The sequence below is a fragment of the Dendrobium catenatum genome, unplaced genomic scaffold (assembly GCF_001605985.2).
Source record: "Dendrobium catenatum unplaced genomic scaffold, ASM160598v2 original_scaffold_234600, whole genome shotgun sequence".
Lineage (NCBI taxonomy): Eukaryota > Viridiplantae > Streptophyta > Magnoliopsida > Asparagales > Orchidaceae > Dendrobium > Dendrobium catenatum.
Window position 1 is genome coordinate 67,923 of NW_021553008.1, and position 27,156 is coordinate 95,078.

A 27,156-nucleotide genomic window follows, 5' to 3' on the forward strand; every position below is an offset into this window, starting at 1 on the left:
GGTCAAATATTGACACCCCTACTTGAGACCGGCTCAACTTATTTACACCCCTAATTTGAATTTTACTAAAGTGTTCTTATTTTGTCAACTTAAACAAAACATGAGTATAAATCAAATTTTGTTTAAAATTTTCAGATAGTGAGTGAATATGACTAATTTTCTAATTATTATTATTACTGAATTCATATAATTTATTGATAGATATTAAACATGTTTAAATTTTCTATAAAAAACTTATGAAATTTGCTATGTAAAAATTTTAGTGAATGGGGAGTCTAGGGGTGCAAATAAGTCGAGTCGAGTCGAATGAGCACTCACCATTCGGAAAGGAAGCTTGAGCCGCCTCGCGAGCCTAGGCGGTTGTCCGCGTCTGAGCTAGTTGCCCGCTTCGGTGTCCAAGCGAGTCGTCCGCCTCCGCCTGGTTTCAGCCCGCAAAATTTCCCGCCCACGGATCTCTGCCGCAGTTCCCGAGTCGATTAGGAAGCTCGCAAGTCGAGTGTTGTGTTGTTCGAACTCGATCAGCTCAACTCATTGAGCTCAAATCAACTTGCGAGTTGGCTTGACTCAATTACTGTTTCAAACTAGTATCAACAAGTCTAAATGAAAGTCTACATTTACTCGGAATAAATAAGAACTCACGACTTATAAAGTTTTCTCATTCAACGTTAAAACGAGCTATATTAAATTTTCCCTAAAAAATATAAATAAAAAAAACTCCGTTGAAAGTCGGTCGACTAGAGGTGAGTTCCAATTGCTGGGTGAGTGGGCGCCAGAGAAGCTGATTCCCGAGGAGAGAGAAAATGGAGAGAGAGAAAGAGAGGAGAAGGAGAGAGAAATCCCCTTTTGGGTAATTTGAGCTACGTTCTCTCTCAAACCTCCTAATGTCTTTCCTTCATTGGCCCTGTGAATTTCCAAGTGGTTCATAATCCATAGCAGCAGAACAAGTAGACCAATAAAGTAAGCAAAATTTCCCTCTAAAGCTTTAGAACTCCGCATGCTTTAGTTCTCCATTCTCTATTCTCTCTCTTTCCCCAACTCGATCTCATTAGGGTTTCCAGTAGGCCAGCCTTAATTTAGTAAGTTCCCGCTCTTCATTCCAGAAGAGGAAAAATTAAGAAAACTGTGCAATCTTCTTTATTCTGTCTTCTTTCTGTTCCATCAACCTTTCCACGTCCTTTTTTTTTAGGGTTTTAGATGGCGAGGGAGAAGATACAAATAAGGAAGATAAATAATGCAACGGCAAGGCAGGTGACCTTCTCGAAGAGAAGGAGAGGTCTGTTTAAGAAGGCAGAGGAGCTTTCTATTCTTTGTGATGCAGAGGTGGGACTTATTGTCTTCTCATCTACTGGCAAGCTCTTCGAGTTCTCAAGCTCAAGGTATGTGCGAGTCTGATGAGCGAGAAAGTTAGAAGGTGAAGTATATGGTTTATCATTATCATTATTATTATGTTATTCTAAGTGATTTGTTCATTTATCTACATATTTTGTCTTCATGGCATGAAAGAAAGTTTCATCTTTGCATTTATGGTACTTATATCATCATTGTGTGTGAGAGAGAGAGAGAGAGAGAGAGAGAGAGAGAGAGAGAAAGAGAGAGAGAGAGAGACTGTGAAGAGATTTTGTTGATTTCATGTTTGAACTGGCTTACTTTTCTATGTATGGTCAATCTTTTGCCGTACGTGCTATCGTTTGTAGCTTAATGTGGTACGCTTTTGAGCTTTGGTGTAGAGGATTTTACTTTGTTTACTAGTTCCATTTTTATTTGTTAAACTCTTAATGCTTTCAAGCTCCATTCATGCGATTTTTTTATTATTTTTTGGGTTGGGAAATGGGAGCCAATTAGCTGGAGAGAGAGAGTTTTTTTTTTTTTTTAGTGTTGATTGTGAGATCTGATTTCCTATTTATAACTCTCAGTAATTTCTTCAGTGTGGTTAGAAATTTTGTATCGTGTAGTTTCGGGTTGGTTCAGTTCCACTGAATGATGAAGTGAAAACCTGTAGAATGATGTTTTATCATGAGTAGTTAAAAAAGATTTGCATCCTTTGTATCTTTATACATGATATTTCATGTTGATTTGTTTATGATTTACAAGTAGTGTAATGTAATTAGAGCATCCGTTCAGGTCTCTTAACTTACATTTTAACCACAATATTCATTGAACCAAGCACATGTAGACTTGAAGGTTTACTTAGACCGCCATGATCGACGGTTCACCTAGTACATTGGTTGACTCATTTGGTTGACCAAAAACCCATGATTAATCATGACCGACTTCATACAATGTTGGTCATATTCATTTATAAAGTTGTATCCTGGAGGACATCTAAGAAACCAATTTCAACACACGTAATTGTTGGTTAATGAAATTAATATGGTAAAAGTACTTTAAAAACATTTCTTCCTCTCTAAAACATACTTAAAAGGCCAAATATTTTGATCAAAACAGCTTGATATGTGGATTTGTTTTGTATGTAGAAGTTGCTGACACTTTTTTTTTCCTCCGAAGGGAACAATTTTCTGTAGCTTAAATATAATTCATGATAGTGATGACTTTGGTCCAAGTTCTTAATCCTCTCATTTTTCACCTATGAAAGTTCTCAAACCCTCAAATCTCTCTTAATAGATTTCCAAAATCTCCTATCACTAAATAAAAATTGTTCATACCAAACTCTAACCTAATTAGAAGTCCAACATAGCCATTATATCACTTTACTTTGATGATTAGTGAAAAGCAACTTATTCTAAATTTATAAAAGACTGATGAATGAGAACAAGTATATCTTGTGTCTCTATCCTTTTAAATATCATTCTTCTGGCGCGGGCTAGGACAATCTTTCTTAACTTTTTGCTCTCCTTTTGGGGCTGGTTGCATAAGAATGTTAACATTAAAAATTTGTGACTTTGATACAAAAATTTAAGTGTTGCTAAAAATTATACTTTTATTCACAATTTTTAAAAAATGTTGGACTAAAATTTAGTGTCTTGTCACATAAAAAACAGTTTTATAAGTTATAACTCAATTTTGTTGTACTAATTCTTAATTTTTAGTTGAAAGCAGTGGGAAAAATATTAGAACTAGAGTTGAGGACAAATGAAATAAATGGTGGATCAGTAGTATATAGTATTATCTTATAGGCCAATGATTATGTGCTTGTGTGATTTTGATTATCGAAGCGCAGCAGTTGCTTAATTAAGTTTAAAATAGTAAAACTCGCAACAATTTAGTTAGCTCATACAAATTTAGCTTTTTGGTGCTTGTTTATGTTCATATAGATATGTGACTGGAGTTTGGGAAATGCTAACAAGAGTAAGCGGAAAAAAATAATGACGCACAGAGATTTTGCTTTTGTGTTAGCGAGATGCTAAAATTTGGTTGGGCTTCCTTATCATCAGCTGCAAAAAAAAAAAAAAAGTTTCATTACTAGAAATTAATTCTAACTATGGTGTTCCCTTCTATTAAGAAGCGCCAGAATGGCTAGAAGTCCTTTTTTTTTTGTTAAAGATGCAACTAGAAAATTTTCGTTACACTTTTTAACTAATTTAGCCACATTTTCCACAATATTTGACTACCTAGTATTCACCCTATCCCTGCTTCTAATTGGAGTTGTGGAGATCCTACAATTGTCCAAAGCCGACGTCCCCCTACAATTGGCAGAAGCGTGCGAAATGGGAGAAATATTGTTACTGTCGTGGCGAACTCCTATCACGACTTCCGATTCGATAGGAAGAATGTTTTCGGAGGAGGCGGAGAAGCTTCGATACTTGCAGAACTTAACTTAATGCGGAGGAGAACAACAACAAAGAAATGCAGAAGAGGAAAAGCAAACCCTAAAGCTCTACATCACACGAAAAGCAAGGAAGAAATAGAAAGAGGAAAAGCCTACCGTTATAGTCTAATTTTATTTAAAGAGAGTAACCAAAGATTAATTTTCTTTATATATTATTATTATTACTAATTGGATCATCTATAGTGCCAATCCCGTGCAATAACTTGGCTAATACTTCTAGTTGCCTACATTTTTATTTTTATTATTATTATTTTTAGTTGCATAAATACCTTGGTCATAAGGGTTCAAATTAAACATACTTTAAAAAAAGTAGTTATAGGATCATACTACAAATTTTGGCCCAAAAAAAAAATGAAAAGAGAAGAATCCCTTAGCATGAAGGCCTCCATCTCACCATGAACGAGAAGCTAACTCCATGATTCTCTTACCATCAAATTAAATATACATAAATAACATAATATACAAATAATTGTTAAGTTAGTAAATATGAGGATGTAACTAGTAAAGAATATGGAGCAAATAGATCAAAAACAGTTATTATAAAAAAAAATAAAAATAAGATTAAGGCCAAACTATATCTAATAGTAAGACAAACACAAACCATTAATTGGAAAGACAATGTGCAAGATAGGAATAATATGACATATAATGAAAAGGCAAGGAGCATAAGGGTTGGTGCTGTTTTATGGTCTGGGTTGATGAGTTGTTCTCCCTAGACCTTGGTTGGTTTTTTGGTCTGGGTTGGTCAATTGGTGTTGTTTCTTCTGTTGATTTTTGCCTTGTCAAATCTTTCTGCTTATGTCTTCTTTTGCAGGATAAGGGTTTCTCTTATATATTATTTGTTGCTTGTAGTCGATTGATGTTCTATGATTTTGGGTGATTATGCTTCTAATTTTCCTTGTGTTTAGCTTATCGATTGTGTTCAGCTCTTATTGAGTTGCAGTTGTTCTTTGCTTCTGTCCTGATGGGTTCTTCTACCCTTGGGCTTTCATAAAGTCGGTGGTTACATTGTTGTTGATTGTTTCTGCTAAGCTTATTGATTATTATGGTCGTTGCCTCTATTTGTGATTTCTTTCTATTTTTTATATTTCCATGCTTGTCCTTTTTATTCTTACTTTCTCTTTTTTTTTTTTCATTTATTTTTTGGTGATGCTTCTTGTCTCTTGCAGAATTTTCCTAGATTTTTCCTCTATGTATTTAGATGGGATCTTTAGCTCATAGGGTTTATTTTTCTTTTTGATTGTAGCTTTTACGAGCAGTAGCAAGCATTAGATCTCTTTTAAGGATTTATAATTTTAACTTATATTAACCTATTGGTCCGGTGGTGGGTTTTATCAAAAAAAGGTTTTATTTTGTGTTTGTGTGTGTGTGTGGGGGGGGGGGGGACATTAATTTTAACTTATAATAAGGGCATAAAAAGAGCCACCATCCATCAACCAGCACCTGCAAGACAAGGCAACATACCCTACCAAAATCCAAAACAAAAAGAAGGGATAGAACACCCAAGGCCAGCAACAACCACCAAGAACACCAACACAGAAAGTTGTGATTAAGACTTAGTGTTAGAACGCGTGGGTCAGAGAAACATTAATTTTAACTTATAATAAGGGCATAAAAAGAGCCAGCATCCATCAACCAGCAGACAACCAGCACCAGCAAGACAAGGCAACATACCCTACCAAAATCCAAAACAAAAAGAAGGGACAGAACACCCAAGGCCAGCAACAACCACCAACAACACCAACACAGAAAGCTGCGATCAAGACTTAGTGTTAGAACGCGTGGGTCTCCTCAGAATATTTGGAATTGAGATTGCTATTGTTTTTATTTTTGTTTTTTCTCCTTCCCAAGTCAGTGGATAACCCCTCCACCTGCAAGACACTTAAATCATTCTCCTCTAGCAAACACAAAGAGGAATCAACATCATCCTCCCCCGCACCGCAGCTATCAGTCAATTGAGAATAAATTCAATCAGAATGATCAATTGGATCATCTAATTGCAAATTTAAATGTTACTTCCCACTATCCAAATCAACTTTAGAGATGGGGAAAGCATGCTTCTTTTATCCACCAATAATCTAATTTTTGAAATTTTGAAAAAAATCTACAAAGTCGTTAAAATTTTTATGGCATATATACAAAGGAACTACAGGATAATTTAAAATTGTCTTCTCATAAAGAAGCTAGTATTAATAATGATGAAGTTAGGCATCTGCAAATAACATGATGTTTGAGTTATAAAGATAATTTCTCCTTATTAATCATTTGTTGAGTTATGTTTTCTTATTAGTTTATAAATTTAATTTAATAATGATATTTAAGTGAATATTAGTTATACTTGATGAATATAATGATATCATCAACAACAAATGAGCGGAAAGCAACTAACTTTTTTGTAATCAAAATTAAAATTTGATGGAAGGGTTTTTCCAAAATAGTTTATTTAGACTTTAAGAATGATATATGTGATTATTATGATAAAAAATAGATGAAAAATAGGATCTTCATAACAAAAGCCACGATGAGATTAGAAGAAACCCCGAGGAGTTCCTTTAATAAGTAATTAAAAAAAAAATCACGAAAGGGCCTACACATTAATATCAAAAAGTGTTACAAGATCCTTAAAAGGAACATCCGGCTCGCTAGTGCTCAAACAAGCAACAAGAAAAAGCAAAAGAAAACCTAAAAGTCGATGGTTCCTTATACTAAAGATAACACAAAAACTTAAATACATTCTAGGGCTGCAAGAACACAACACCCAAAAAAGGAAGAACAAATGAAGGGCATTCAGCATAATCTTTCTGCAAAAAGAACGAGCAAACCTCAAAAATCTCAGTAAGCTAGCAATCCACCTAATCCACTCAGGATAGCATCGACAGCCATTGATTGAGGATAGCTTGAGCTCGATGCAAAAATTGTTGATGTCGATGTGAATCACTTTCACCTGCACGACACAAGATCTACAAAGCTAGAGGGTAAAGCACAAAAAAAATATAAATCAACCAAAGCATATAAAAGTAAATTAGGATAATGAACTGATCTAAATGAAAGCACCACTGCAAGCACAAATGAGGAATTAGACTGCTAGATCTCAGGATTAAGATAGTAGAAACATTAATTTTAACTTATAATAATGGCATAAAAAAAGCCAGCATCCATCAACCAGCAGACAACCAACACCTGCAAGACAAGGCAACATACCCTACCAAAATCCAAAAAAAAAAAGAAGGGACAGAACACCCAAGGCCAGCAACAACCACCAACAACACCAACATAGAAAGCTGCGATTAAGACTTAGTGTTAGAACGCGTGGGTCTCCTCAGAATATTTGGAATTGAGATTGCTATTGTTTTTATTTTTCTTTTTTCTCCTTCCCAAGTCAGTGGATAACCCCTCCACCTGCAAGACACTTAAATCATTCTCCTTCAGCAAACACAAAGAAGAATTAACATCATCCTCCCTCGCACCGCAGCTATTAGTCAATTGAGAATAAATTCAATCAGAATGATCAATTGGATCAACTAAATGCAAATTCAAATGTAACTTCCCACTATCCAAATCAGCTTTAGAGATGGGGGAAGCATGATTCTTTTATCCACCAATAATCTTATTTTTGAAATTTTGAAAAAAGTCTACAAAGTGGTTAAAATTTTTATGGCCTATATACAAAGGAACTACAGGATAATTTAAAATTGTCTTCTCATAAAGAAGCTAGTATTAATAATGATGAAGTTAGGCATCTGCAAATGACATGATGTTTGAGTTATAAAGATAATTTCTCCTTATTAATCATTTGTTGAGTTATTTTTTTATTAGTTTATAAATTTAATTTAATAATGATATTTAAGTGAATATTAATTATACTTGATGAATATAATGATATCATCTACAACAAATGAGCGGAAAGCAACTAACCTTTTTGTAATCAAAATTAAAATTTGATGGAAGGGTTTTTCCAAAATAGTTTATTTAGACTTTTAGAATGATATGTGATTATGATGATAAAAATAGATGAAAAATAGGATCGTCATAACGAAAGCCACGATGAGATTAGAAGAAATCCTGAGGAGTTCCTTTAATAAGTATTTAAAGAAAACTCACGAAAGGGCCTACGTGTTAATATCAAAAAGTGTTACAAGATCCTTAAAAGGAACCTCCGGCTCGCTAGTGCTCAAACAAGCAACAAGAAAAAGCAAAATAAAACCTAAAAGTCGATGGTTCATTATACTAAAGATAACACAAAAACTTAAATACATTCTAGGGATGCAAGAACACAACACCCTAAAAAGGAAGAACAAATGAAGGGCATTCAGCATAATCTTTCTGCAAAAAGAATGAGCCAACCTCAAAAATCTCAGTAAGCTAGTAATCCACCTAATCCAGTCATTTCCGGCGGAAAATTGTCTTTTTCCGACTGTTTTATAAATTCCCAGTGGCTTTCCGTAGGCATACGTGCCGCCGGTAAAACAGGCGTTGGAAAAGTATTTCCGGCGGTAAATTTTTCTGGTGGTTTTCCGGCAGCCAAAAAATCGTCGGTAAATATCTTAAATTTAATTTAAAAAAAAATGTTGCCCGAGTTGCCCGGCTACCTAGTCGTTCTCCCGCCTTGACCGTCTGAACTCCCGCCCTGCCCGTTGCCCGCCGGACGGCCTGCCTGCCCTGCTCCCGCCGTGCCCAAAAATTATTAATTAATTAAATTAAGTATTAAAAGCCACCGGTAAAGCTGGAAAGCCGTCGGAAAGCCGCCGGTAAATCGTCTAAAGAGTCGCCGGAAACCACTGAAAACAAAACCGACGTAAAACCGCCGGAAAGCCGTCAGAAAACTGTTAGAATTTTTTCTGAAATTTAGGCTGCAGGAAAGCCGCCGCAAACGTAGGCCGCCGGAAAAATCCGCCGGTAATTGATGATTTTCCTGTAGTAACCGGTTACAAACCGCCGTCGGAAATGGTTTCCTACGCCATTTTTTCCGACGGTTTACAAACCGCCGTTAGACCGCCGGTAACATTAAAAACCGCCGGTAAATCTAGACTAACCGCCGGTTTTCAACGTTTTTCGTGTAGTGACCGACAACAAACCACAACTCCCAAAACATCCAGCAGTTCACAAAGGAAGAAAATCACTTAATTAATAATATAAGGATACACAAGTTCATCTAGCTTAAGCAAACCACGCAGAGGAGCTGGAATGGAAGCCCCAATAACATCGATAAAATTCGCAAGGGAAACCCCCCAGTCTGCATGCCAGGAAGCACACACATTCCCCTCCTTATTAGAGTGCAATAACTCATAATTCAATCCAACCAAAAGCCTCTTAATATCTCTAATCAAGTAAAACAGGTCAGGGGAACAAACCGTATCCCCCTCAACTAAAAACGGCCGAAAATAATATTCAGAATTCAGCTCAATAAGAATATTAGTTAAATTAAGGGAGACAATTAAACGGATGCCATAAAGAATAGCCATGGTAACTGCCTTACTGTAATTACCAAGAGGGGCAGGCCCAACAAAGGCTAAAATAAGAGCACCACTACTATCCCGGATAGTACCACCACTACCACCAACCGAATCACCACAAGCTCCAACCACATTCAATTTAAAATTTTTTTTCACGGTTTAAGCCAATAAATGATGTTAACATGGGAATCAGTCGGAGCACCCATCTACCTAATCCCTAACTCTTTGCCAACAAAATAATAATTCTTGAAATTCTTATATGAAAGTAACTTAACAGCCACAAGATAGCAAACATTGTCCTTAACCCTCTGAATCACATTGAGATGGTTCATTTTCACATCATTAAAAATATAATTATTCCGTTCCAACTAAAGAAACCAAAGGATGAGAGTAGAAAATACATTACGGATGTGCCCTTTAGAATTGATAAACCAAACATTAAGCATAGACTTAATAGTGAGATTGCCATTAAAGCAATTTAATTGGAACAAATCGTCAAAATAGATCCATGTTCTAACAACAACTGGACCAGAAATAAAAACATGATGCAAATTTTCAAGATGGAAACAGCACTGACATTTGGAAGCCAAACTAAACCCTTTTTTAATGAGATTATCATCAGTGGGAAGATATCTATGTAAAATTCTCTAAACAAAGATAGAAATAGTGGAAGGAATGCTCTTATGCCAAATAGACTTAAAAATATTGTCACTATTACTCTTAGTTCTGAAAGTATGTCAAGCATCTTTTAAGTGGAAACTACCATCATTAGAAAAATCCCATAAAATGTTAATTATCCTTAGAGGCAGAATTGAAAGGTAAGTTAATAATGGAATGAATAATTCATTCATGAATAATATTAGAGAGCTTGTCATAATCCCAACCATTGCATTAAAAAAGGAATTAACCTTAACAAAAGCATTAGAGGATGAATTCAAAAGATAATCAATCGAATGTTTCCCCAACCAACGATCTTGCCAAAATAAAATATTACCATCACCAAGCCCCCAATAAATAAAAGGCTCCACCTCCCATTTAACATTGCAAAGTCTTTTCCAAACTCTAGAATCACCAGGTTTAGGACAGTAGTTAGTAGGATGCTTGCCAAAACAATACTTGGAAGTCATAAATTTAGCCCAAAAATACTTGAAAAGAGCGAACTTCTAATCCATTCCCCTATCTTTCCTCTTTTGAGACCAATCATTATGGATTAACCTAACCGGTCTTTGGATCGCAAGTTGTTCCAAAGTTTAAAAGAAAATTTTTTAGCCATATCATAGAAATTCTTATAACAAAGACCAACTTTAGGCAAAACACCACAACACTTCTCCCAAGTAGGCCAATGAATTTTAGAGTTAGAAGAAGTGCATTTCCAAAAAAAATTGTTAATCAGTTTGTGAAGCCTATCACAAACAATATGAGTAGGAAAAATAGTTTGAAAACTATACACAGGTAAAGCACAAAGAGCACTTTTAATAAGAATAATTCTACCACCGAAGCTAAGAAAATTGGACTCCTAGGATAAAATTTTTTTATGAACAGCGGCAATAAGATCATCAAACAAAAAAGATCTCTTCCTCCCATTAAAAAGAGGAACACCAAGATACTTTATGGGCAATTGAGCATGGGTAAAACCAGTAATATTATTAATAGCACCAATACAATCATTAGAAATTCTTTTGGAAGCAATGAAACAACTTTTATTTTTGCTAAAAGCTAAACCACTAACCATCTCAAATTGAAACAAGAAATCCATAAGTTTTTGAATTCTATTCCTAGAGTCATTCGAAAAAACAATAAAATCATCCGCAAAGCATAAATGGGATATGGGAAACCCTCCCAAAGTTTTAAAATAAAGACCCAGATTAGCAACAAACAAGTTATGAAGCCCCCTAGAAAGAAATTCATCCGCAATAATGAAAAGGGCAGGGGAAATATGATCACATTGCCTTAACCCGTGAGAAGCTTTGAAAAAACCATGATTAGAACCATTAACAATGATAGAGAAAGAAACATCTTCAATACAATTTTTAATAAACTTGATAAAAGCATAATAAAATCCAAAGAACTCTAAAATAAGATACAGAAAATTCCAATCAATATTATCATAGGCTTTAGCAATATCAAGTTTGAGAATTAAATTACCCTCTCTAACCTTGACATCCAAATCCTGACTGAATTCCTGAGCCAACAAAATGATATCTGTAATAGCCCTACCTTTAATAAACCCCATATGATTAGAATAAATAATTCTAGGTAAAATAGAGGTAAGACGAATCATAATAGTTTTAGAGCCCAGTTTATTGAAAAAAGTACAAAGCAAGAAAGTAAAAGCAGTGAAAAGTAAACGACACTAGGATTTAATATGGAAAAATTCAAAATAGGGAAAAAAACCAAGGAGCCACACCACACACCAAGAAATCCACTAGAAAAATTGGGAGAAATAACTATAGATCTCTCTTCTCTTTCACTCTCTCCTTGCTTATTTTCTCACATGTACCGTTCTCACACTTGACCTAACTGAAAATACAAGGAAAGCCAAGCAAAATAAATCAAAGGGATGCTACCTTTAGAAAATGAGAAAGAAAATTGTTCAGTCTGTCTCGACGCACCGCAACACCAATTTAGGGCGCTGCGGTGTCCAATCTTTGTTCGACAATGTTGCAGCGCTATGGTACTCTGCTCTCTATCGTTCAGTGCTTGGGCGCTCGGGTACACAGTGCCGGGAAAATTGTACGGGAAAAAAAATTTTCAGACGCAAAGCACCTGAACCCAACTGGGGGGTAAACCCCTCGCACCCCGGACCCAGTGTACATGACAAGCTTTGAGGTCCGATGCAACATAATAAACAGATTAATCAATACAATATGATTCCACACAACAATTTAGCCCTAAAATCAAGAGCATGTTTCTAAGATAAGAGAATTAATAATAAAAGAGGATTAAGTATATTGAACATTATGCAAAAAATTGTTGAAATGAACTTTCATGTTCATTAGAGAGTTTGCCTTAAATTCAACTTTCTATTGCCCATTAGATTTCAACCTTGGCATTTCAATATTTTGTCAGCAAAAAACCTTTATTCAGAATAATTTTAGGTTTGATCAAACGGTAAGAAAATTCAAGGGATGAGATGGCAAGGAGAAATCATTTGTGATTGTAGTGGGTGATTTTTCTATGTGCTTGCCCACCAACACCCATGGGTGATTTTCACCAAAGGTTTAGACAGAGAGGTGAGAAATCAGATGTACGTCATACATATAGATCATCATGATTAGTATTTTCTCTACTCTTTGGCTTCAAATTAAGTAATGAGGGATCATTCTCTACTCATTCATGTTGAGTGTTATATAAGTTTTAAATATATTTAAATTTATTATAATCTTTTTAAATTATTTTTTGGTCATATCATTTATTGGCTTCACTTTTGTTTCTTAATTCTTCCAAAATTAGTTTTTTATATTAATTTTATTGGTGTATTTTCTCTCTTCATTGAATATGTTCATACCATTTAAGTTTATATATCAATAATTCATTTTCATTAGCTGTAAAACCTACCATCTTGTATTATAATCATTTTAAATATATTTTTCCTTAATCTACTAATTGTCATCTTAACATTTTCATTGGAGATCCTACTGATTGTTTTCCCTACTGACCAAAATATTTTTTTTCCTTAATCTACTATTTGTTCATCTCAACATTATGAAATTCCTTTTCATACGATTATTGTTCATCTTAGGCTTCGTTTGGGACGGCTTCCTTACCGCTTCTAAAAGCAGCATTTTAGTATATTAATTTTAAAATTTTATACTAAAAAGTTGATTTAAGAAACCATAAGAATATCGTCCCAAACAATGCCTTAATCCACTGATTCCATATCCCACATCTTCGAAACATCCAAATTACTAGCCAAAATATAGTTCCAATAGAGTTCTCGCAATTGCATGCAATTTTAAAATATCAGATGAAGCTCTTTTAAATAACACCGAAATCGATCATAACTTGCGAAACAATGCAAGCATGATGCGCAATAAAGATTTAGTTGGGGGTTTTTAAATAATATAAATTGAGACTCATGGTATGATGAAAACCCATGACTTCATCTATCCAATGTATCTATTAAGTTATATGAGAGTATTGGATTTGGCCCCACTGCATATCGAGTAGATTGGGCTTACCCAATCCTTCAAAAAAAAATTGACCATAGGTACATTTAGCTTATTTTTGGCTAACTTATTTTACAATTTGATAAGTTTTATCCTAGCAGATGGTTTAGTTGGCATGAGGTGGTTTATATAATTTATGACTCTTATGAATCTTTTGGTTGACCTAAACATGATAGAAGAATTTTTAGGAGTGAATGAATCGTACAACATAGTTGAGTGGTGCATAATGCTTGATGAAACTTCTATTTGAGCGGCGTTGATGTTCGATATGAATAGCTTTTATGGGGGGATTATTTAGGATTTTGGTTTTATGGATCCTTTAAGCATCATCATTGTATTTATTATATTATTATTTTTGACAAGTTGGTATAAGGAAAAAATACATTAAATGGGAGCTGTAAGAGGATATTAAAATAATTATTAATAATTCAAGATAATTTAATACCCTTTTTCGTGTGTGACTGTATTCAAACAATGGTCTATTTTACATGATGTTTAGAAGTTTAAAAGGTCTGTTTTTGCCTTCACTAATATTTTTATTCCTGAAAAATCTTATCATGTCATGATCCAGTAGCCTAAGGTTTCATTCGAGACGGCTTTTTTATCGCTTATTAAAACAGTTTTTTAGTACAAAAATTTTAATTTTTGTATTAGAAAGTTGCTTTAAGAAGCACTAAAAAAGTCGCCCAAAACAAAGCCTAAGTGAGCATAGGCATTAGAATGAACTTTAAAGTTTTGAATTTCTTCATTGTTTAGAAGTTTAAAAAAAAAAAACCTTGCTATGACAATATTCTTATACCTTTCCAAACTTGTTGAAAATTTGGTTCTTCTTAACATTTTAATATTTAATTTGAAAACTTTAGTGGGCTAGACTTTGGCAATGGACATTGCTAACTTTCAAAATGTCACAACAAAGAAACTACATCACCTAATTAATCTTTCTTTTTTCTTTCATACACCATTTAGTCTAGAAATCCAGTAGCACATGGCTTGGACATCAATCCAGAGATCACTTTAATTGTGTGGTTCCCAATTATCCAAAGGCCAATGAAAAAATAATAAGATATTTTGCTTATATGAAAGGGCATTTCATAATAATATTAAAATACTGAGTTAATAAATTATTCTCTCATTTTCTAGATGTTGTGGCCAAACTAGATATCCTCTATGACTCCTCTTTAGGCAAGCTCTCTAAGATCCAAAAGCCTCAAAGAGCTCAACATTGTGCAATATTCTCATCAAAGTCCAAGTGTGCCTAATATCAGTACTTATAAGATACTTCACTAGTACAAATGTTACAATCTAAAGCGTTAATTTAAACCTAAAAAGCACATGTTCCACTAATTTCCTACACCATTCACTACAAGAAAGTTAGTATTTTGTGACAGATTTGCGGCAGACTTTACGGCGGATTATTTTTTTTGTCAAAAATGTCAATGAATTTGCGGCATATTGTTTGCGATGGAGTTTCAGCGGACTTGTGGTGAAAATTCTGCCGCATATTTTCAGCGGAAATTGTCTTTGCAAGCTAAGTTATAATATAAATAAAAAAAGCTTTTTATGTTGTTTTGTCTCTGCGATTGAGTGGAGAATGGCAATTGTTTTTGACAAATGGAGCAGCGCTTGGGCAGGCCGGTCAGGCGGGAGATAGCTTAGGCAACCGGTTAGGCATGGGTAGTATGGTCAGGCGTCGGCAACGGGATGTCCGGTCAGGCTCAAGAAACATGTAGTCCGGTCAAGCATGGCAGCCTGCCTAGTAGTTGGGCAGAATTTGTGGTTTTTTTTTTGTGTTGAAATTCTGCCAAAAAACCACAGGAAATATTTGCGGCAGATTTTTTGCGCCGCAAATAATTTTAAGACGTCATTTTTTACGTTGGAGTATATTTGGCCGCATATTATATCTTGCGAAGGATCTTCCTTATTTTGCGGTGGACAAATCCACCACAAAAAGATAACTTTCCTCAGTTACCGTCGTGATTAAAGTGATGTTATCTCTTTGAATATTATAATGGTAAAACCTAATTCTTGAATAGACTATTAAATACAAACATGATCAATTTGACCATTTAAATACGTCTCGTCATCTTGTGTCTAGATTGTTCTTGAACTTTTTCTACAATTTGGAAGCCTACTCTCATTTGCTATCCCAAGGGGCCAAGATACATTGTTTCAATGTAGGAAATGAAATAATTGAAGCAACTTTTGATGTTGCATCTTGTGATAAATTTAGTGCACTATCTCTCCTAGCCTTCATGACAATCATAAAACTCTAAAAAACTTTGGGGATTTTACTATCCTTGGAAAATTTGTACCCTCACTTAGAGCGCGTAAATATACAAGATTCATTCTCAAAGCAAGCATATCTCACCTCAGTCAAAATCATAAATACGTCGTCATGTGACCTAATACAAATGGTGCCTTATATATATATATATATATATATGCACACCATTATTTCCCATATACCCATGTGACTATCTTCATTATTTTGTCTAAAGTTTAGGAAATAACAACTATTCATGGTGCATGAAAAAAGCATGCTTAGTCAAGTACACTTTATTCACTATGTCTTATGAGGTTGACCTTTTATCAACCCTCCCCTCCCTCAAAAGTAAACACCGATGAACTTATAAATTACATCTCTAGACAAAATGAATACTTCACTTCAACTGAGCTTATGGTTATCTCTTTAGTTTGGCATGGCGTCAAAAATTAATTATAAAGGGATGTTATAACAGTTATAAAGTCTTATTATCCTCGTCATCCACACAACAACAACATTTTTCAAATCAAGAATAATTGAACTTAATTGATTTAGATGCGACTTTATTCGCATACCTTTTTGCATGCTTGCCCAAATTAGTTTTCTTTCTTATATGTATCATCAAGGCTCCCAAATTCTCCAAGAATCCTTGTCGGTGAGGGACTTATGTAAGGAACAAGGAAGTTCTCAAATATCATAATGCTTTAAACCTCAAGAAAATTACCTTCTCTTATATATATATCGGTCACAATCATAGGAGAAAGCTGAGAGCACAATGTTTTGGTGTCAATACTTGAGATAACCTAAAGCTTCATTTGGGACGGCTTTCTTACTGGTTCTTAAAGCAGTTTTTTGGTACAAAAAATTAAATTTTATACCAAAAAGCTGCTTTACGAAGCAGTAAGAAAGCCGTCTCAAACGAAGCCTAAATCATATATATATTTTCTAGCAATATAATTGCATGTGATCCAAGGTTTTTGTGGCACAATTTTTTGAGATCGCACTATTTCATGAATCTTGAAAGCCTCATGCAACTAAATACTGGGATTACCATCTAGCTTTTATATGCAAGGTCATCTTGGGAATAATCCTAAAGTGCTGTATTGATCAAAACTATCTTCCACAGATCCTACAAATCTAATGTCTAAGTTCTGTTAGCGGTTGGCAACTTTTTCTTAGCCCAGCTAAATCTCTTACTCATCCATGGCATCTCTAGCCTTGCTTCACTACTAATAGCTGACAATTTATTGTTCTTTCTCAGTTTTTGAAGGAACAGTATCATTTTTCCTTATTACTATCTTTCTTGTTCTTTTGTGCAATCCATGTTGCAAAAAGAAACAATCTTTGGGTATTCAATAGTACTTAGGCTCTCTGTAGAATTATATGACCTTGAGTTTTCATTTAATCACAGCACCTTCTCAGTCTCCGTTTTTTCATATATTTTTTTTTAATTTTTAACTTGGCTTTTTGTCACTTTTTTTTTTCAATTCGAGCGATGCACAACAACATAATAATTTGGTTTTATTTATTTATATATTTATTCTACTTACATCTTTAGAGAAACATATTACCTTGCTTTTTAACCTTTTCTGACCAGGCTTAAATTGATTAGTTCTTTCTCTGAAATATTCTTGTTTTTTTTTTTTTTCTTGGAAGTTCTCTCTTCAATTATCTGTCAGTACTTTATCTACCAACTGATCACAAGACAGTTATGTTTAAAATGTTCTGATTTTTTTTTTTTAATTCTCTCCTTTAAAGTATGAAGCAGATAATCGAAAAGCAGAACACGCAGTCAAGGAACCTATCCAAACAAGACCAACCATCAAATGATTTACAAGTAGACTATTTCCTCAACACCTTTAAGTAATTTTGAGTAGATTCCTTTATTTTGTAAGATTAATAATAGCTTATTTTGTTGCATATTTTTTTGTAATTTATTTTATCAATTATAGAGTGTTCTTTTATTTTTTTATTTTTGTGACCTTCCTATGGATAAAGAAACATTTGGTTTAACATCTCTTAAAGTACTTTGAAATAGGACTCAAAATGATTCTTGGTATAATGTTTGGACTTCTATCAAGGACTTTAATGTTAGATATGCTTATGATGGAGCACTTATGATGGAGCACTCTAACATGGGTGATATTATTGCGAAGCTACACCGAGGGTATAAAACTGTAATGTTTATTGGGCCAACGTGAACGATATATTGATAAATTAGAGTTCGGGCTTGTGACATCTAGCCTCTTGAACTATGAACATAACTGATACATAAGTAAATTGCTTTTTATTGTGTCAATAGAATGCTCTTGTTGATGTAAATTGGGAGGAGAGGTCATGATGCAACAAGTTGATGACATTGTTTGTAAATAATAGAATTCTATGCCATATGTTATATACATTGAGTACAACGCCAAATACAAATTTCGTTAAGAGTCACCGAGGGAGAAAATCCTTGATTCAATAGTTAAATGGAATGCATGGTTGATCCTTTTCTAAAAAGGGGGCAATAGTGTGAGAAGTATGGGTTGTAAAACTCATGACCTCATGATTGGAAGCTAAGGTGTGAACTACTAGGCAAATGACCTGCTTTTAAGTTGATGCACATACTTATTTTGGTTTTTAACTTAGATTATTCCAAGCAAACCAGATGTAAAAATCTTTTTTGGGGGAAACTCTCGGAGGGGCCTACATGCTAATTGAAAAAAGGTGATTACAAGATCTTAGAGGATCAAATGCTCTCTAAAACAGAAAAGAAATACATCCAAAAGCAGAAAAGAAAAAAAAATCCTAACGAGCCAATGATCCAATCTAGTTACAACGGGATAATAAAAAAAGGACATTATTGACTATCTGATGTGCATACATAGCCTTTACGTGTCAGGTGATGGTTGGAAGCTAGGAACATTCGAAGTAGGAAATTATTGACTATTGTTAAGGATGATGATTAATAATGTGGTTCAACATAGGATTTGTCCTATTTTTCTACTTATCTGATGTGCATAACTTATAAAAGGAATCACGCTTGGGTTTGGAGAGAAAAGAAAAGAGATGAAGAGAGAAGAATATTAGTGAGATAAATTTAAGAAAATATTTGGTTTACCAAATATTTATATTATGCATTTGTCTTTGGATAAGTAGATATTTATCTCTCTGCATCACCATTAACATTAGTGGATCTCACTGAAGCATGTAAAGTCTCTGTTCTTTTTTTGGTGGTGTCCTTGAACATTATTTCCCCCTTTTTTTTTTTTCATATTTGCTCTAAAGCATACATCTTTCGAAGGCAGTATAGCTTTGGAATCTTAAAATGGTTCTGTAATTGTGTATAAAAGTGGGAATAGGAGGATTGACTGGTTCGATGGAATGGAAATCGGGTATTAAAGATTCATATCGATGATCACCTATGCCAATGAAAGTTATATATGCCTCTCTTTGGGTCAAAAATTTTGATGCAAGAAGATTGTGATCTTCTAGACAAATTGTGATGTGATACAAACAGGAATTACAAGGAATTGATAAAATATTGTAAAGCTTGCCACTTTAAGGTTAATGTATCACAAGAATTAACTTTAAGAAATTTCAATTGAAGTTTGATTTGGCATGCAATTACAAGCTAGGAGAACAAAACACTAAAATAAAATCAGAAAAGTACAGTAAAATTAGTTATGACGTAATAAAAATTCACGGAATATTTAGAGCATTTACCTTGAGTTTCCCATCACTCACGCTCTATAAAAAGTTTTAACGGAGAGAGAATCTCAGCAATCAAAACGATGCCACAAAATGAGATAGGACTTCAAAGGTCTTGATCCACGAGAAGGTAGATGGAGGGGGAGACACGGGTGGATGTCTGACGAGTTGCCACTGTCCGGAGGGTAGTTGTTCGTCAATAGTCTCAGCTAAGTGGAATAGTATACGGTCGACGTAATCGTCGACTGTGTCTTCTACCTCACAATCAGGGTCAAAGAACGGCGACTGAAGAATATCTATCTGCCCATGAGAATCGTATGAGAAGTCATGGTCTACTTGAGGATAGGCCATCCATGGATAAAGGAAATTCCTTTCTTGGGGATCCTTGAGGGCCGGTGGCTTGTGAAGGAGGAAGGGAGGGGGGGACAGCTAGGGTTCTAGGTGTAAGATTCTTGGATTTTGGGCTAGAGAGGTGGAAGGAAATAATTTAGAAAATATGAAATTTAATTTCATATTTTCAAAGGAAGGGAAAGGAATAATTTGAAATTCAAAATTATTCCAAAATAGGGCTAGAGGGGGACGGCGGCTTAGGAGAACTTATATGGAATTTAATTAGGGGTTAAGGATTAAATTGGAGAGAGAAAGAAGGCAAAGGAGGGGCCGGCCATATGAGAAGGGAGAGAGCGTGTCTAGTTTCAATGTATGTGGGCCATTTACTTTAATTAGTGATTGAAATCAAATCTAAGATTTAATTTCAGATCGATTTGAGATAATTATGAGTATTTTCTAAATTAGATTTATCAAGAAGGAAAGAGTTTGAAATTCAAATATATATTTGAATTCAAATGAGAAACTTTCCTAATCAATAATAGGATATTTTAGGAAGGTGATTAAGAGGAAAATTTAATTTGAAGTCAAGCTTTGTGGGGACTATTTGGTCGGCGGCTAGAATGTCTTTGGGAGGCCGGTGGCTAGGAATAACAGGAAAGACCGGCGGCTTGCGGTGGTGGGGATGTGTGGTCTTGGTTGGAATGGGGAAGGGGTTGTCGGCTTTGAAGGGGAGGGGAAGGGATGAAACCGGCGGGTGGGGGAGGTGTTGGAGAGGGAGCCGGCGGGTTTAGACAGTTGAGAGGGTGGTCAGATGTAAGGAGAGGAGGGTATCGATAAACTGAGAGTCTTGGACTCTTCTAACGGGTATTGCAATCACCCTCACCTAGGGTTCTCTTTCTTCTCTCAAAGCTCACAACATTGAAGAAGACAAAAGCTGAAATTTTTATTCATAAAAAATCATGATCATCTCAAATACAATAGTGGGGGCTCTTATATATAGGCCTTAACATGATAAAAGAAAAGGACTAAAGTGCCCTCAGGGCTACAACATCAAGCTAGCTACCCATAGGGGTAAAATAGGAAAAAATGAAATATAAAATAAACAATACATAAAATGCATTAAAAATAAAGGCTCCTGATCGTGGCTGTCTTTCTCCGATGCCTCCTCTGATAAACGCGCCAAAATCTCCTGTTGATGTCCTCATCAAATTGGCTTTAGGATTTGTACACTCATCGTTGACAAAGAATGTTACATTCAGCATATTGCATGAGAGCAATTAAATCTTATTTGGAGATCCTTTTCCCTGTAGACCTTTGTGTCTGTTGCATGTCTACCTTGGCATACTCTCGTATTTTTAAATGTTTGTGTATCTTAGCCTTATTTAGTGCAGTTGGAGCCTTAATCTAAGGCTCTTTCTTATTGCTTCTCAAAGCATCTTTTTTGTATAAAAATTTTATTTTTTGTACTAAAAAGTTGCTTTTAGAATCAGTAAAAAAGTCGTTCCAAAAAAAAAAAAACCGAAGTGATAGATAAAACTTAGGTCGATCGATTTACTTCTTTATCCCCTGAATCCCCTTAGCTGAGTGGTCTGTCCAGCTGGAAGCATAAAATGGATAAAATCATACATTGCCCCGTTCACATAATGATTCCTGAAGAACTGAAAGCCTGCTGAGTGCAGCAATAATATTGTTATGGTGCTAATAATCTTGCTTGACCAGGTTCAGTATCATTGGAAACAGTGCTTCTGATGATATGTGAATAAATTTGCAAGTGAATCCCAGATTAGCTATTGCCTAATTTAAATTTTATTATAATATGTACTACTAATATAGACAAAATACAAAATTTGAACTGGAGAAAATTGTCAGAACTGTTAGAAATAATTGTTATTATATAGATAAACCTTGGATGTAAATTTTTACATAATAGCTCCACCAGATCTGTCCTACTGGTACTGCAAAAAAGTACTGACCTGATGAAGAAATCAATTGCAAGTGCCCAGACTGAAAGTATCCAAAGCTGACAGGATTGTTTCTGCTCATATTGAACACATAAGACAGTTTATGAACAAGAAGCAAGACACATTTTAAATGCTGGAGCTGTTTAAGTTGGCTGAGTAGAGCTTCTCAAAAGAAAATATTAGCTGAGTTGATGAATACTGGGAGTCTAAAAAAGAAATATCTGTTCAGCTTTAATTGCTGCATTTAAGATTATCTGTGGTCGTGAGGTTTCCACTTTTTCCTGAATGACAATCATGAACCAATCTTGGACATAATATGAAACTGTGGATTTGACACAACAAGTGTACCATATCATGTATTTATGTAAGCTCATAAACTGCACTGTACTTTTTTTTGTCCTTTACTAATTTAGTGAAGTATTTCATGTGACTAGTTAGATTACTAGAATTTTTTCTATCTTTAAAATGAGGTGGAAAGGATAAAGGGAAGAGGTCTGGAAAATCAGTTCTAAGAAAATACAAGTCAATATATAAGCTTCTCTGGTTTCGTAGAAGCATTATAGCTAGTAAATCAACTTGGAAAAGAGTATCAACCTCAGCATTACCGAAACTCTATCTTGCCTGAAGAAATGACCGAGCAACAGAAGGTTTTCTTGCCTTTGTTGGCTCAACCGGTAAGTTTGTTTTCGCAGCGAATATATATATATTATTTAAGAGAGATTAAAGTTTGACAGAAAGTAGTAAATATCAAAATATGATGCTGAGCACAATAGTTTGAAGCCATAAGGTTGGAACAATCACCTTTTCATCTTCATCTTGGTGACAGTTAGAAGAGTTACTTTTATTTTCTTTCATCACAGATTTTTCTGCTATTCCTTTTAATCTGCATAATGAGCTACTAATACTTATTCAGGCTTATATAATTTCAGAGATATATTTAGAAAATGCTTATGCAGGCCAAGTTTAGCTAGTTCCTTATTTCTAGTCTGCTATTCTTCTTCAATATCATGAAATTTTCTTATGAGTGGAATGTTCCATTTGCGACAAATTTTAAGAATTTATTATGAAGGGTAAGGTTTTTCTTTTTTAAAGTTGGAAAATAGTGATTATGAAAGACTGAGCAAGCAGCTGGAAGAAGCAAATCGCCAGCTGAGGTATGCTTTTTGATTAAAAATAATTGAGCAACCAAAAAACCAAAAAAAAAAAAAAAAAAATTCAATCAACCTTAAATTTCTGTATATATTGCAGAAATATGAGAGGAGATGACCTCCATGATTTAACAATAGAAGAGCTGCAACAACTAGAGAAAACTCTCGAAACTGGATTACGTCGTGTTCTTCGCAGGAAGGTACATGGATAATAATGCTTTTTCTCCTGTTAATGCACAAAGTATTTCTTCCAAAAGCCATTAAAGCCTTTCTTGCCATACTGAGTATACATTTCAATATGCTTGTAAACAAACTGTATTCTTGATTTTCTTCAGGGTGAACAGATTATGGAGCAGATTAATGATCTACGAAAAAAGGTTTTAAGCTTTCTTGTGCTGAGGAAATTTTGTGCATGTTATCTGTTGAATAGTCATCAACTGATTATTTTCTGTTGGGAAAGAACTAAAATTCATTACTTAAATGATGGAATACGTTCAATTAAAGAATGGTTTTTTTGTCGATTAATCACTTTAAATGATGTAGAAGCTGTTAATTTGATGAAATATATGTTTTCTTACTGGTTCAAAATAATTAAAATGAACTAAATAATACTTAAATAGTTAATTAAATTATTAGTCTGATTATTAGTTAAATAATTAGTTATTTCAAAAAAATAAGTAATTAATTAATTAGAGAATGATCAAAATAATTAGATTTCAAATGTGTCATTATAACATTGATGGTACTTAACATTGAAATTAATAAATAATTCATACTTAACACATGAAATTTAATTTTTGAATGAACTAATCGTCTTAAATCCTGTATTACTTCGCTAAATAGTTTGACAAAATTTATCAGGATTTAACAATTATGATTCCAAACAATTTTCAACATTTAAGATGCTAGAACTTGCAAAATCCAATAAGATTTAGTAAATCCTACTTGTTGCCGAACATTCCTTAAGAGTTCTCGGGATTTAACAGGATTTAACTTCATGAAGCTGAATGTAATTTACCAGTCAACTCTTATTCTAATTACCTTCATCCATTCTTAATATTTTTCTCTTCTACAATCTATTTACTTACAGGGATTGCAATTGATGGAAGAAAATAGATGTCTGCGACAGCAGGTGGTGTCTTCTGTCACTCCAAGGTTTTGTTTGGGACCGCTTTTTTCTGCTTCTTAAAACAGTTTTTTAGTACAAAAGTTAAATTTTTTGTACTCGAAAGCTGTTTTAAGAAGCAGTCCCAAACGAAGCCTAAGACTCCATTCCTGTTTTGAATTTATACAATTTTGTACTTGTTTATTGTAATGCAGGTCGTGGAAATGTCAAAAATGGGAAAACAAATTGTTGCAGAGTCAGAAAATGTCTTGCATGAGGAGGGACAGTCTTCGGACTCTATCACTAATATATCTAACTCAGGGAATTCACGTGAAAATGATGATAGTTCAGATACATCTCTCAGATTAGGGTAAGTGCATCCTTAATAAGTTTGATTTGCTCCACAATGCATTACATGAATTCATAAACCATGGAAGGAGTAATATTATCATACTGGAAAAGGATGGTGAAAATAATCACCCAATTAGTGCATTTTAGTATACTGCCTTGTTTCTTTTTGGTTTCGTTTGGGATGACTTTTTCACTGCTTTATAAAGCTGCTTTTTTATACAAAAATTTCTTGAAAGCAGGAAAAAAACAGTGGTTTAAAGCTATCCCAAACGAAGCCTTAACATTTTCATGGATCTAATGCGGCCTTTAAGTACAATTGGACAATATTTGGGTTGGTTAGTGTTGGGGAAGATGCGGAGGAGTAAACACCACAAGGACAAAACAAGCAAGAAAATAAATGCAGTGGAAAGTAAATGACACCAGGATTTAACGTCGAATAATCCAAAATAGGGAAAAAATCATGAAGCCACACCACACCAAGAAATCTACTATGAAAATTGGGAGAAATAAGTACAAATCTCTCTTCTATCTCACTCTCTTCTTGTTTCTTTTCTCACATGCATTATTTTCAATGTCTACATGCTCAAGATACAAGAGAAAGCCAAGTACAATAACCCCAAGGGATGAAACCCATTAGAAAAATGAGAAAGAAAATCTTCTAGTCCATCTCACAGCATTGTTGTGCTAGTTTGAGGCGTTGCGGCGCTCAAGCCTCTATCTTGCACCGCTGCAGTGCCGTGTCTATACCACTGCAGTGCTCTGCTCTCTGTCGTTCAGCGCTGGGGCTCTCGGGAACATAGCGTTAGGGCACTAGCGTACGCAGCGCCGGGGCATTGTGTGAATTTTTTTTTTTCCCCTTGTGAACTTAGCCTCTTTCATTTGCACCGACCCAAGCAGGAGTAACACCCCAGCCCCCCCCTCCAACAAACATGATAGCTTTGAGGTTCCTGGATCATAAAAACCATATTGATTCAACAGCTATCTATTTCACACATAATAGTCAGCTTGAGCTTTCAGGCCTCAAGCTGTCCGATAGCTGGATTAGTCAACTCATTTAAGATCAAAATTGTGATTATGATAATTGATTGAGTAGCATATATGTAAGAACTTAAGGATTAATGCAATGTATTAATAGCATTATAATAGCTCAATAAAGTTCTCTGAGAACTCAAGAGGTGGGTTTAATTTGTATCTAACTAAATTTTCGTTGATGCTAGGTTAGTGTTTATTTTGATATGTGGTTCAATAATTTTTATAGGCGCAAGCCTAATAGTTAATTATCCCTCTTATCTAGGAGTGAATTGCAAAGTAAGGTGCTCTCTGAGGTGAAGCATTTAGGAAGACTTGTTGTGTTATGAGGCTTAGAGGGTATTATATAATTGACCTAACCGTTTGCAACCAAAATATATCCTTAGTAATCAAATTAATGTTTCTTGTGAGGAATTCTCTTATATTTTTGTGCATCATATGGTAAATTTTCTTGAGAATTGGATTAGCATCAAATTGAATTCCTTGAGAGTCTATTTATTACTTTGGAGTCCTCCCCATCACATCACATTGTTTTTCCATCTTGGTAAGGAGACCTTTGTAGTTTTATTCATCTTTTCTCTTTTTTTTTTAATTTTTTTTTTAAAATTTTTTTCTTACTAGTGATATTTACATAAAGTACAATGTCAACCTAATTATGTATACTTTCATTGGGGATCACAATATGAGGAACAATGACAAGCCAAGCAAGAATGGCTTCACTGGGGATCTTGGCATAAGATGTGATGTCAACCTAGTGAGGTACCACTTCAATGGGGATAATGGGGAGACATGATGTCAAACCTAACAGAAGGGAGCAATTTAGGCTTTGTTGTAGCTCTTGCACTACAGGAGAAATACAAATTACCGACGGATGTTTGGTGAAATATTTCCGATAGATTTTCGATGAAATATTTCTGATAGATTTACGGCGGATTTCTAACGAGTTTTAAAAATTTATGGGAAATAATCATATATTTATAGCTTAAAAATGAATTAACTAATTTAAATTACTAATTAACTCAACTAATTAATTAATTAACTAATTTAAACTAACTCATTAAAAATTTAAATTAATTAAACTAATTAACTCATTTAAATTAACTAATTAAGTAGTTTAATTTAATTAATTATCTAAGTAAGATTTGTCTTTTTTTGTCCCGCGACTCACCTCCTTCCCTCTCTCTCTTCTATGGCAATATCAAAGTCAAATTTAGTCCCGCACTACCTGTAAAGAACTTGATTTTGCTGTATAAAATAAAAAAATATGGTTGCTGGACGTGTGCAAGGGTGGGTTGGTTTAAGCGAGTCGACGTGGTGGGCAAGACGCGTGTTGGCGGGCTGGCAAGCAAGGCGCAAGTTGGTAGGCAGGCAAGTCGTGAGTTTGTGTGGGTCGGCAAGCAGGCATGGTGCAGGTTTGTGTAGGTCGACGGGCGGGCAGCGGGTGATTTTGCAGTCTTCCAGTGGGGATTCAGCAGCGGGTTATCTGGTTGGTTGGTGGGTAGTAGGTTGGTAGGGTGTGGTTGGTGGAGTGAAGTAGGAAAGGAGGAGAGAAAGTAAAGGAAGAATTTAATTGAATAAAAATTTTTTTTGCTGGTTTTTTTTTTGAACTTTCTGACGGCAATTTCTGCTAACAATTTCCTGCATAAATTGCCTTCGGAAAATTTTTCGGAGGATTTTTTCCGCCGGTAATTGTTTTCCTAGGTGTGATTCATCGCTATTTTTTTTCCACTAGAAACCACCATTTTGGTTAGAAATTCAGTAATTTCCAATGGAAAAGTTTGCAAAAAATTAGTGATTTTACTGTAATGTTGTAATGGTTTGAGGTGAAGTGCTCACAAGTTGTGACAATGACAATTTTGGCCCCCTT

General features: G+C 34.7%; 1 protein-coding gene across 3 annotated transcripts in view; it reads left to right on the top strand.

Moving 5' to 3' along the window:
* Nucleotides 1–737: 737 nt before the first annotated feature.
* Nucleotides 738–27,156, top strand: part of LOC110106950 (MADS-box protein SVP) — a 42,073-nt gene continuing 15,654 nt past the window's right edge. Inside the window, exons 1-8 of one of the 3 annotated variants that reach the window (XM_020837052.2) lie at nucleotides 738–957; nucleotides 1,187–1,376; nucleotides 17,431–17,509; nucleotides 22,749–22,810; nucleotides 22,905–23,004; nucleotides 23,140–23,181; nucleotides 23,895–23,936; nucleotides 24,125–24,283. In XM_020837052.2, coding sequence (XP_020692711.1) covers nucleotides 1,195–1,376; nucleotides 17,431–17,509; nucleotides 22,749–22,810; nucleotides 22,905–23,004; nucleotides 23,140–23,181; nucleotides 23,895–23,936; nucleotides 24,125–24,283 — 666 coding nt within the window. In that variant the 5' untranslated portion in view covers nucleotides 738–957; nucleotides 1,187–1,194. Of the gene's footprint in view, nucleotides 1,077–1,186; nucleotides 1,377–17,430; nucleotides 17,510–22,748; nucleotides 22,811–22,904; nucleotides 23,005–23,139; nucleotides 23,182–23,894; nucleotides 23,937–24,124; nucleotides 24,284–27,156 lie in introns of those variants that run through there. The other 2 variants (XM_020837051.2, XM_020837050.2) reach the window with 2 other exon arrangements.